Source organism: Populus euphratica, unplaced genomic scaffold (assembly GCF_000495115.2).
Source record: "Populus euphratica unplaced genomic scaffold, PopEup_1.0 scaffold204.1, whole genome shotgun sequence".
In the NCBI taxonomy this organism is placed as follows: domain Eukaryota; kingdom Viridiplantae; phylum Streptophyta; class Magnoliopsida; order Malpighiales; family Salicaceae; genus Populus; species Populus euphratica.
This window is the reverse complement of record NW_011500087.1, coordinates 339,986-353,019: the sequence shown is the minus strand read 5'-3', so window position 1 is coordinate 353,019 and position 13,034 is coordinate 339,986. Positions and strand designations below refer to the sequence as shown.

General features: G+C 32.0%; 1 protein-coding gene across 1 annotated transcript in view; it reads left to right on the top strand.

Moving 5' to 3' along the window:
* LOC105109028 (UPF0481 protein At3g47200-like) overlaps window positions 1-3,525 on the top strand; it is a 7,126-nt gene extending 3,601 nt beyond the window's left edge. Inside the window, exon 2 of the mRNA XM_011003606.1 lies at window positions 2,340-3,525. Coding sequence (XP_011001908.1) covers window positions 2,408-3,343 — 936 coding nt within the window. The 5' untranslated portion in view covers window positions 2,340-2,407 and the 3' untranslated portion in view covers window positions 3,344-3,525. The remainder of the gene's footprint in view (window positions 1-2,339) is intronic.
* The last annotated feature ends 9,509 nt before the right edge of the window (window positions 3,526-13,034 follow it).

Genomic DNA, 13,034 nt, shown 5'->3' with positions numbered 1-13,034 from the left:
TTTTAATTTTTTTATTTAAAATTAATATTTTTATTTTCAGATAGTGCATGCAGCTTTATACTCATCCGAAGCTCTTCATTCTTCATCATTCGTGCCTTGAAAATTGGAGTTTCTTCGTCACGGCATAAGGTTTTTGAAGCCTGGGGCCTCTGGTGGCATTCTAGAAATGTGATTACAAGAATGCACAGACCACTAGGGCATTGTATGGAAACACTTGGCTAAGCATGTATCTTATTTTATGATATATATTTGGGTATTGATTATGGATGGAAATTACTTGATTATTCTATTCACATGGCATCAACACATTAGAGAATCCAATCAACCAAACAAGAGAATAATTGCTGCGAGGTAGTAATCATGGAGAATAAAGAAGAAGTTCAAATTTTATTTATTCCTTGTGGGAAGACATGCTTTGGTTGTCGAATAATCGATTCAAACCAAGAGTGGAAAAAAGCAGAACGAAGATCAGATTCTTTGTTGTGGCAGAAAACAAAAGGAAAGTAAAGGAACCTTTTTCGTGTCCTTCTATTCCTTTCAAATTATGACGGTCCACAAGTTTTTCTAGCTTATGGTCGTATAAATATTGTTATTAAACTTTGAATAGGAATCAACTTGTTGCTTCGATGCTTTACTATATTTGAGTTTCATTTTACATTATTTAATATTGACTCAGTTAAATATAATTAATTTTAATTAACATGATCACTGAATAATTTCAAACTCTAAACTAAACCAGACCTCAAATAAAATCTAAAAATTATAATTATATATTCCTACAACTGTTTGACTTAAATAGTACATACAAGGATCAATAATAATTGATAGAGAATTTGTTTTTCAAGGACCCCAAGATATTAGAATCCCTATTTGGATTGAATTAAAATTTGGAATTGAAACAAATATATTGACAATAAAGAAACAAAGAAAGGGTAAAAATGGTTAAGTTTAGAATGATCAGATTAAGATTTGTTTTCAAGGATATAATAAAATATTTTGCTATATTTATGTGTGTGTTGGATGTTAATTTCAAATTGGAAATCATCGAATATAAAGCCCTTTCACAAAAATTATATTTGCATTATTACTTAAACGAGTATTAGTGAGATTCGATTCAAGAGATTAATCAAAAGATCCACTTGAACACCTTAAAATTAGTGATGATAAAAAAAATAGTTTATTTATAATATTTATATTATTTGACCTACTTAACCAGATAAAGCTAGCATGGTGTTTTCGGACATGGATATAAAGAAATTATAAAATATTTTTCAGGTAAGTGAAAGAGGCTAACTGCCGTTACACTCATTTCCAAAAAAATTTTATGGTTGTTAACTGTATTTGTCTGTATTATTTTATAAATATTTTTATTAATCCTTTTAAATTTTAAAATTAATAATTATATAAAATTTTATTTTTTAAAAAATTTATGAAATTTGAATTAATAATCTTCAACTAATAAACTCAGAGTTTAACTAATTAAGCTACTCCTATTAAAGCTATTACACCCTTGATTAATAAATAAAAAGTGAATTAAACTTGAATATTGCATATAAACAAAGGGGATATAACGAGAGTGAAGAGACAGGAGAACTCATACCCACCTCTACTGAGGAGTACAAGAGAGACAAAGGTCGAGGGTGAATTAGTATAGCATTCAGGAAATCAAGAGCCTCCGCTTTTCAGACCAAGGTACTAAGGTTCTTTTCATTTATGATTAAATAAGTTGCCATGAGATTTTTTTAAATCGAACCCCAAGTACGGCAATACTGATTATTAACATTGCTTGTAATTTATTTGAGTACCTTTTCCTTCAGATGCTAAATTTGAAGTTAATTTCATTACTAGTTAATTACAGTTATTTATTTGTCAAATGATCAGAAAACTTCAACAAATGGGAGAAAACGATCGATTAAAAAGCCCTTCAATTCCAATTGAAAAGCTGCGCCAAGATATTTTAATTATTATTCGAGATGACTTGGAGACTAGCTTTCGGTCTGAGCAGTGTATCTATGAAGTTCCTTCAGCACTTCGTGATCGAAAGGAAGATGCCTACACTCCTCGAGTAATCTCTATAGGCCCTATTCATCATTATAGCGAAAAATTGGTGGCTATGGAAATTCAGAAACGGAGATATCTGAAAGAATTTTGTAGACTGAGGGTGCAAAGGGAGCAAGAAGAACGTTTGGAAATGTTGGGTATGCGACCAAAGTCCCACATTGGTTAAAAATGAGGAGGATCAAGGGTATATAAAGATGAACAAATATCTTTATATGATATTGTCCACTTTAGGCCTAAGCCCTTATCATTTATCCATCCACTTTTGAGAACCATTTCAGGTCAAGAAGATCACATACGCCGTTGCTATGCAGCTGATTCCTCGAAGCTTAGCGGCGATCAGTTTGTGATGATGGTTCTGTTAGATGCTGTATTCATCTTCGAGCTCTTCTTGAGGAATGAAGAATACCTGGGTGATAGCAGCAAATATCAAGACGATTTTATAATAGGCCAACCCTGGTTGAGAGCTGCGATTCGAAGAGACTTGATATTGCTTGAAAATCAGCTGCCATTCTCTACTCTCAATGAATTATATGATTGTGCGATGAGCACGACCGATTGCAAACCTTTCATGTACCTTTCCTTCCGGTACTTTGATAAGTACAGAAAGACATCCGAGCCCAGCCAAAAAATACTACATTTCACAGATTTGGTGAGATGTTTTCTATCATTCAAGCACCCGGATTTAAAAATTGACAAGGCAGAACCGATAAAAACTCTTTACAGCGCAACAATGCTGCATCAGGCAGGAATTAAGTTCAAGCCATTGCCGAATGTATCCCTGCTTGACATTAGAGCCTGGAAACCTCTCTCGAAAGTTCAGACACCGCTTTCAGATAAGAAAGGTAAGTTACTTATGCCTTCCCTTGAAATCGACAACAATACCGAATGTCTCCTCCGAAACCTCATTGCGTTGGAGCAGTTACATTATCCAGGAGAAGAGTACATTTGCCGTTATGTTAAGCTACTAGATTTTCTGGTGGATCTTGAAAACGATGTGGATTTGCTCATTGAAAATAAAGTTATTGTTAGCAAGCTAGGTGACAGTAAAGCGGTGGCGGAGCTTATTAACGGACTTTGTCGGGAAATGGTAGAAGTTTCTTCCACTTTTGACCCTCTGTCCAAACTGCTGAATGATTACTATGAGAGCTCCTGGAATAAAAACAAGGCGTACTTGGTAAGTGTGTACTTCAAAAATATTTGGACAGGAACTGGAACTGTTGTTGGATCTCTCTTCCCGCTCGTCACCTTGACACGGTTTATCCTATACCTTCTACGTTATTAGGTCACTACGTTTTCTGGGAAAAGAGTGGTTTGAAGCTTCTAACATATATAGTTTATCACTGCTGTTAATCGTAACGTGTGTTGCTCCAGTGCTTGTAGATTTTGTTTTTCGTTTGATGTTATGAAGTTTCGTCATTCGTGCTGTAATTCTTGTACTTCATGGTTAATCAATTATGGTTTGCACCAAATGTCTACAGCTTGACTTATTAAGAATTTTACCCTCAGTTTTTTGCTCTCTGTGTTGTCAACGGCGCAGAAAACAAATGGTGAGCGGCCCATGAAAACGAGCAAAACCAAGAAGGAGCTCAAGTTGCACAGTTGGACAGCTTCTCTTTAATTTTAATAGAGGTTCTAATTTAGTTGATCAATCAATGGCATTGGTTAATTTAAGAAAAAATACAAATCTTATATTTATTTAATTATATCAATTATACAATCCATCATATATATATATATATATATATATATATATATATATATTAATACATGCTCTGCATAAGATTAATATTAATTTTTAAAAAAATATAAAATAATTATTAAAAATATAGAAAATATTTTAGTTTATTGAGTCTGTGATCATGCAATATCCAAGAGTTTTGAATTTGGTGACATATCAAGTCAAGCGACTTAGAACTAGAAGCATGTTTATGAAGTTTTTATGTGTGTTAACTAGTAGAGGAAGGGAAGTATTTATTTAAGTGTATCACAAATACATATTTGTTGGTATTTTAAAAATGCTTTAAAATTTAAAAAAAATGGTAATTTAATTGTTAAAATTAAAAAAATTATTTCAATATATTTTAAAATAAAAAATAATTTTTAAAAAATACTTCAAAGCTCCAAAATAATTCCTAATTTCCATTATATATATATATATATATTTAAAAAAAGACAAGCTGGACTTACAAGCCCATTATAGTTGGGCTGGGCTTGGTGTGGTGGTTTAGTCAGTCCCCCACATTTTTTTGCATTTAATTTTTTTTTTTTTGCGATTCATTGATTTTTTTTCTTTTTTATTGGGAAAAAATTAGGTGACAGATAGATGATGTGGAATGTGACCAGGCAGGCAGGAAGAGAATTTTTCTGGAGGATTAAGAAATCACAGTTCGAATTTGAATAGTATTGCTGTGGTTAGAAGTGATCCAGGTGATGAATCTTTGCCTAGTCAAGCAGGTTATTGTCAACCTGCAGATTGAATTTGATGATGGGCCTTACATGTTCTGAACACCATTTGGGCTCTCGAGATATGGGCCGTTCAATTCAATCTGTGATAATGTTACATCTAGAAGAACAAGGGAAGGAAAGCTGCAGTGTGCGAGCCCAGCATGTTATGTTACTCGTAGGAAGAGAGCAGAAGGTTAAAGTCCTGGATAATCAAGGAGAAAGAGGAGTGACTGATGGGGAAATTAGTGAGGATTCTATGGACGGTGGTGCTATTGTGATGGCGAACAACAGAATTTCGTGGCTGTTTCTCTTTGCGAACTGATCTAAAAGCAAGGACAAGGTAGAAGCTGAGGCGCATAAAACTTTGGCTGTAGGAGTGGAAATCTGTGTTCATAACAGCGATGGAGATTCTTTGGTGGCTTGACATATTTGGTAAAAAGTAGCTAGAGAAGAAAGGGACTGGGACCGAACTCACTAGGTTCTTGATCGGTAAGGATTTCTAAGCCAAACGAACCTCCCGGTTGCCATCAAATCAAGATTTGTTTTCTGTTGCAGCTGATAGAATCAAGGTTTTTTCTCTTGTTTTTTCTTTACGAGGTATTCTGTGTGGATTAGTATCCTCAGGCATAACATAAGCTGTAGGTTTTCCAACCTTGTTGCTCTTTAATTCTTCCGGAAATGCTAACACTTTCTTCTTATAAATATGTGAAGAGCAACTGTTTCCTGATCATTTCAACTTGAAATCAATTGCTCCCAATGATTTTTTTTTCATTTAGTAACCTTTTTATTTTTATTTCTTTTAGTAAATCTTTTTGAGACAAGAGAACTAAGAAAAACCCAAGAACCCTTTTCCGTAGGATAAGAATCCATCGCGGTATGGTGCTCTCAAAGAAGCTTCAAATTAAATGGCCATTGCAATTTGTACAAGGGTGAAACAATTTGTACAAGGGTGAAAAGAACTGGCCTGGGAGGAATAGTGGATGCTCTTCAATAAAATACCACATAAAATTATATACAATCCTAGACCAAGTAAAGAGTAAAGACTAAAAAGTAGCCAATATCTTTTTAGCAATGCATAGATTAGACGAGGACCATTCTAACTTTAGTTCTTTGCTCCTCCATGCAGTGATGCGGATAAGGAATTCAAGAGGTGAATTCACAGAAAATACGAGCCTTTTCTAGTCAGAACAGGAAATGCTTTAGCAGCTGAAATGGGCCAAATTTATTAAAAGCCCTACTCCTTTTAGGCCAGGCAAACGTCTCTGATGGGAAAGAAGAAGGTACTGTCATTTCACTTCTACCTCGTAAGAGGTAAAAACTGATAAAGACAGCTTTCCACGTCCATGTTTTGGCCACAACCTCATAGTGACCTGAGATGAAATAAACTTCGTACCTAAACCATGTGTGAGACCTGCCTCGAACAACCTGAGAAGTGAGTGGTAGTTATCTACCACTGAATAGAATGTGTCTTCATAACTACCAAAACTTTCTGTCGAAGTAGACAAAGCTGTCATCAATAGTTGTACTAAAGACAAATGATCAATCCTTGTCTGCATTATGTATGGAAAATGCCAATACCTCTAGCGTGGCCAGCATGCAAATTGAAGTCAAGGGACATGATTGCTGATACAGTCTTGCAGATCCTGATTTTTTTAAAACTTGTGGTTCAAATTTCATCTTCTCATATACAGTTACTCGTCACGTGAATGTCAGTGCTACACTACTTTGTTTTGGAAGCAACTTCAAGACTCTCTGGGCTTAAAAATAATTGAATTTTCTTACCCCAAAGTTGGTTGATGCTCTTGATGATGTTGAATTGTCCTAGCGTTGGGCCATGAAACATTGAAAAGAGAAGCTAGCAGCCCCAACACTCATAAAGGACTTCACCTAGATGATGTGAAATGTTAGCATCATTCATTCTCATATACAGCCTCCTTGTGATAATTTATTCATTAAAGTGCACAAAATTCTCCATTTAGATCCTCTAGAATCTCTCTAAAATTGATTTCAACCAACTAATTATCATTAATCTTAAACTAATTGGAGCACGTTAGGTAAAAAAATCCTGCAATAGCCTGTACGAACCTAAAACTATAATTTGCAGGTTCACCAGCAACTAAAACTTATCAAATCTTTCATGCCAAATTCAATTATATTATAAAATTCACAACTCCATGTGAGATAAGTGCAATTTGATGCTAGGAAATACAGCTATAAACAGCACAATAATATAGTGCATGTATCGAGCCCAAAAAAAAAAAAAGCCTCCTTCAGCAAGAAAACCTTGCAGTGGAAACAAAATGAATTATGATTGATTATAAGGTTGGTTATGATCATATGCAATTATTCAAGGAAAAGATGATGCAGCCGTATAAAGTGAATCTTCGTGTTCATCGTTTACATTTGCAAGAGGAAAGTAAAGGGACATTGGAGTTGGTGGGAAATAGTTTACAGCATGATATTCAAATAGTTGTGATAATCTCTTACTAGTTTCGAACCCGTTGCCTTCAGTATTCCCAACCACCTCCTCCTAGGAGGTCCATGACCAGCCAATAACTTAGAAACCAACCTACCACCCATTCTATAAAACGCGTTGAATAAAATTATGCTTCTTTATAGATTCATTGTTGTAATTGGTACAAAATATATGGTATGTTATTATTTTTTATTAATCGGATATAATGTGTTTCTTTTTTGGGTTATAATGAGAATAATATTAATCATTCTTAATCTCTAATTAAATATCCTCTAGCCACTCCCTTCATGAATTGAACTTGGAGAGCTTATAAAAATATAAAATTAAAATTCTAATTTTAACTATGGATGTGTTCATTTAAACATAATAAATTGTTGGTGTAACACCTAGTTCAATTCTATTTCTTAATCAACTTTTGTCTTCCTATTTATAGATAAAAGGGAATAGTAGTCTCTAGTGCCAACCCATTAATTTTGAAGTACTTGTTTGGAATTATTTTTTTCTTGCTATGTTGCGTTTTAAATTAATTTCTAGTCTCATTTTTTTCATTACTAGGAGTCCTCCACCATTTTATCAGTATTTTTAGGCTATTTTTAATATTCATGTGACAAGGTATGAAGCGGTTTGTGTTTTATTCTCATTAAATATTTAAAAGTGTTTGATTAATGGGTTATACTAAAAACTTTTTAAAATAACATTGGTCAAGAAAAATCTATGATTTAAATTTTATTTTTTATATAGCAACCATAAAATACATCTATATACCAATCTCGCACTTGTAATCTTATACCGAGGCCAACCTTGACTTCTTGGCTCATACCAAAATATACAAACACATGCACTCAAAGGGCAGAGTACCTCTGTCAAGAAAATTATCATAGCTTTAAACAACAACTTCTGGCTGCTATACCTCACTGACGGGTCCATGCCCTACGCAAGACCCCCACATGTGCAATGCAATCCAACAACACGCCAAGCAGCAAATAAAATATACGTCATGGCTTGGCTCCTTTGCCTGTGCTTTGACCCCTGGAATCTGTGAAGGAGTACAAAACTGAGGACTTCTCACCAAATGAAACGGCCGGTCAATATGATTTTCTTTAAGATGAGCTTCATCAATGGCCTCCATGGGGCCATTTTCTTTTGCAATCGAAGGAATTTATATAACAAGATCAAGCCAAAAGGGTTCATGAATCAGGTCCGTTGACCATGCATGTTGTAAGATCTGAGCTTTCAATCTTGCCGACCCAGCTAATAGTTACAGGATCATGACCACTAACCTCATAACACGATCCATTTTCAGCTAATTATCGTGTCTCTTCCTTGCATGTATCTCCTTCTATCTATAAAATAATAGGAGAGTTGGCACTGATCTGCTCCGAGAAGCCGCGTTTGGTTAGTCTAATTATTGCTTTCAATAATCCTAATAGCAAAGATCATGGCTTGGTTATGTGGATATAATTAATTGGAGTCAATTGGTTGATTGAATTGCAAAATATTAGATATTATAAGAAATGGAATACGTGCAATGGAGGCGATCCTTGTTTGCTTCTACAAGTGCAAGTGACAAAATAGCGAGCCATGAAAAATTGAATATTACACTAATATTATATCACCAAGCAAATGCAACCGTGCAAGCTGTTCTAGATTATCTTCAATATTACAATTTTTTTTAGAAATATTTGTATATTTTACGTTGCGATGAGTTAATGTACTTAGAAAGAAAAAAAGATGTGAAAGCTCTCATCTATGTAGGCATTGACGTTAATTTACTATAGTTATTTGGTGAGAATGTTTTACTTTGTCACTCTTGATGAGGAAAAACCAAATAAAAACACCGCAAGAAGCTCACCAAGAGTTGCATTCAGTTTGCCTATGATTAGAATCACGCGCATTTATGTTTTTAATTCTCACTTTAGGAAAGTTTATTTTATTTTTTATGATTAAATTACACAAAAAAGAAACATTTTAATTATTTAATTTCTTTGCAAAAAGAGTTGAAGTGACTCATAATTTAAAATTATTATAACAATCGTGCTCTTTTTTGTGTCCATTGTTTAGCACTGCAAGCCCATTGTTACCCTCTTTCTTTTCAAGTTTTCTTTATGTAAACGGGAAGTTAATTAAAGCACCAAGGGGCAAAGGTGGGCAAAGGTGAGCCCTTTGTTAACTGTGAAACCATTTAGTATAGTGTGCATGACAGGGTAGATTTAACCGGTTCTACATTAATTATAGTAAATATGCTAGAGGTTATAATCTTCTAATAATTTTTATTAGTTCTAATCACAGAAGATGAGGGAATTAAGCAACTTGTATTGGCCTTGATCAGTGAATAATAATATAAAAAAAACAACGCAAGCAGCGGTTTTACGTGGGGGAAATGTTGTGGGGAAGGATTAAAGCATAACACACATCGATCCTGACAAATAAAAAAAAAGAAGTTGAAAAAAATCTTCATTTTTTATTGCTCAAGAGCTAAGTCCTGAGAGCCCACTGTCCCTTTGCGGACACTTCACGATTTTGTGCCCCCTGAGATTGTATTAAACAATAACCAAGATGCTATTCCTTTATTAAACAAGTGATTCTTCTGTTTCTGTTCATGCAGCTATATAGTGGACAAGCAATTGCTCCCAGCTTATTACCAAAAAAATAAAATTAGGGTTTAGAATATTAATTAAGATATATCTGGACTAGCTAGTTCTTCAGTTGTCATGAGATAAAATATTAGGATGACAATGCCTCGTGTACTTTGTCTTTTAAAATCCACGAAAGATATGTTTTCCTTGATTCCTTGAGCTTGGTGATTTAAAAAGGGCATTGTTTACAACGGATCCAACTTCTTCTTTGTTCTTATTGCTCCTTGAATATGATGACATTAATAAACTATAGTTTGCGGAGCTTACAAAATGGGCTACGCTCCAAACCCTTTCTCTTCCTTTTCTTTCATTTACCTTCTTTGTTTATTCCTCGATGATAGACATGTAAAGAAATTTTTTTTAGATGCTTGGTTAAGGAGACATGACCTAAGTTAGGTTTGGTTCGGCTTATTTCCCTAGCCAAACTATAACTAGGTTCGTGAGTCTAATAAAATTAATTTCACCTTCTACTCACGCAAGAAAATGTGCATTGATAGGGGATGAAATATTAATTATTTTCCAACGACGTCATGATTGAACTTCAGGGTTACTAAATTCGAATGGGAAAAGGCTCGGGTCTTACCCTTCAAGGGCAGACGTGCTTTTAGGGTATCCAAAAAAGGAAGTTCACCCGAGAAAAATTTGTGTGGGAGAATAAGAAGAAAAACATCGAAACAAAATCTTTATTAAAAAAAAATCACAAGTTTTTATTGAGTTGTTCAAATTATGGATTAATTTAATTTTTTTTCAAATCCCAAATTAATTTGTAAAATTGATCCAAGTTTGGTGAGTATAAACAAGACTTTTCATCAATAAATAAAGAATAATGTACATAATGCTAATAATTAACTTTATTTTTAGAATATGTTAATTCATAAAGTTATAGTAATATTTTTCAGTGTTATTCTGTGGTCACTATATAAAATTGAAGGTTTACTCCTTAAATTATGATTTGATTATGAAAAGACTTGCTAATGTTAAAGCATTATGCTAATTATTTGTGGGTGAATTTGGTGGTGATGTGATATGTGTCATGCTTTCAACCTCTGATAACTAAATTATCCAATGGCTGAAAAAGGATCATTCCCGACAAATTAAGATTCTGGGGGGAATTAAAAATAATTTTATAATTTTAATATCTTGTTTTTATTAATATCCGTGGCTTAAAGGAAGATGCTTAAGAACACTATCGGCAAGGTTGGAGGCATGCTAAGGGCTTTGAATAGATTTTAGCTTACATTAAGATTTAAAAGATTTATATGAAATTTTCTAATATAATATTTTAATTTGGATTAAAATTTCAGAATTTTAAAAAAATTTATAAATTTAATAAAAAATCATAATTTGATCAATTTTACGTTATTGGATATAATTTTCAATACAACCATTAAATTGAAATGAAATTTTACAAGAAATCTTAAAATATATTAAATAAAATTTGATTAAAATTTTAGGATGAACAGAGCTTGGTAGTGCTAATAAAAAAACCGTCAAATAAAATAAAATGACTTATTAAGAGTAAAATGATTATTTGTCATTAAAAAATAAAATAAATCAGTTCTTCCTTCTTTTTATATGTCGCTAACTAGGCAAAAGCAGAATATGAAAAGAAAGAAAAGAAAAGATAAAAGAGAAAGAGAAAAGGTAATGGAAAAACATTAAAAAAAAATCTAAGAAAACAAATAAAAAATAAAAGAATAACTTTGTAAACTTATAAAGTCCAACTTATAAAACACTAATCTAAAGAAGAATTAAGTGAAGGAAAGAGGAATTAAGAGAGGCAAAAAATTTAATTTTCTTTTCTAGTTGACATGAGATTATTATTTTATCTCGGTTGAGGAGTTGTTACAATATCAATTCAGATTCGATTATAAATAAATTATATTATATAAAACATTAAAGGATGTAACTTCAATAGTGAGTTTATTTTTATTTTTATTTCAATTTTATATATTTTCAAATTTATTTTTTAATATATTTGAATCAAAATTTAATTGTTAACTTCAAAAAATTATACACATGAGTTAATAATTAATCTTAAAAGAATTTATACATTTTTTAATAGTAAAAATTCCTAGCTCCACTCTTAACTATCAATGCTATCTATTTTTAAAAGTAGTAAGTTATAATTTCTCGAGATATAGCTAATGTGAAAATAATAATTTATTTATATCCATCCTTCTAAAAAGGCATAGAAATTCAAATCTTAGAATTAAAAAATAGAATTGCAAAACTAAGATTTGTACATGCTGCTATTACACCAAATAATTCGCCACGTCCCCTGAAAAGGATTCGTATGGTTGGTAGGTAATTAGCGTCTACACATAGCAAAGAAAATATTAATTGGCCGTGTTGTTTTTCTATGGTTTGAAATTAGTGTGTGGTTAGTGAGGCATTAAATTTTTCTATGGTTTTGACATGTCTTCCACTTCGTCGTCCTTCCTGTGGAAGCATAAAAATTGATCGCTGCGTGATTATAATTGCGGCTGCTTCATCATTCAAGATGTGACTGATTAATCTTCTGACGTAATTGAAGTTCAAAACCAGGCTAAAGCCCCAGGAATATGCAATCCAATTGATTCCTAGATAGTGATTAAAATTTAAATTAATTTGTTGTAAATTAGAGCCAACATTAAATTTTATAATGAAATTTTTTTCAGTAGGTTCTTGGCAGAATTTTTCATCATTATATTCATTGATATATATTAAAAACATTATAATAAAAAAACTAAAAAAATTATAAAATACAATGATATGTAATTTTTACTAATAGCTTTATTAACAGAATTAATCTAATAATAAAATGTATTTATAAACATGCTGATGAAAATAATTTTTCAATATAAATTAAAATTTAAAAAGGCTGATGAAAATAATTTTTCAATATAAATTGATAGAATTAAAATTTTAAAAAATAAATTATATTGTGATGAAAAATATTTTTAGTGATTAAAATTTAAATTAGTTGTAAATTAGAGTCAATATTGAAATGTTCAATGATAAACAAATTGATTAAGCATGAGAAATAAAAATAATAATAACTATAATTGTACACTAATTGTAGATTCAGAGTCAAAGATTCTATCTCGCAAATTGGATTGTATAAAAAGCCAAACACACCAATTAATTTTGACTTGAATCTAATAATATTGTTCTATCCAAGTTTAATTAATAAAATAACTTAACTTGTTAAAGAGTGCTAACTTTACTAATAAATTATATATAACAAGATAAATAAGAAAACAACCTAGTGTTTCTTCTAATTTTTTATTTTTTTAAGCATATCCAGTCCAATTACGTATTACAAGATAGAAAACTAGAGGGATTTAGAAAGAAGTCTTTTTTTTTTTTGGCAGAGTCCAAACACCTGAATCTTGGCAAAAAATATAGTATTGTGGCCAATTTATGAAATAATT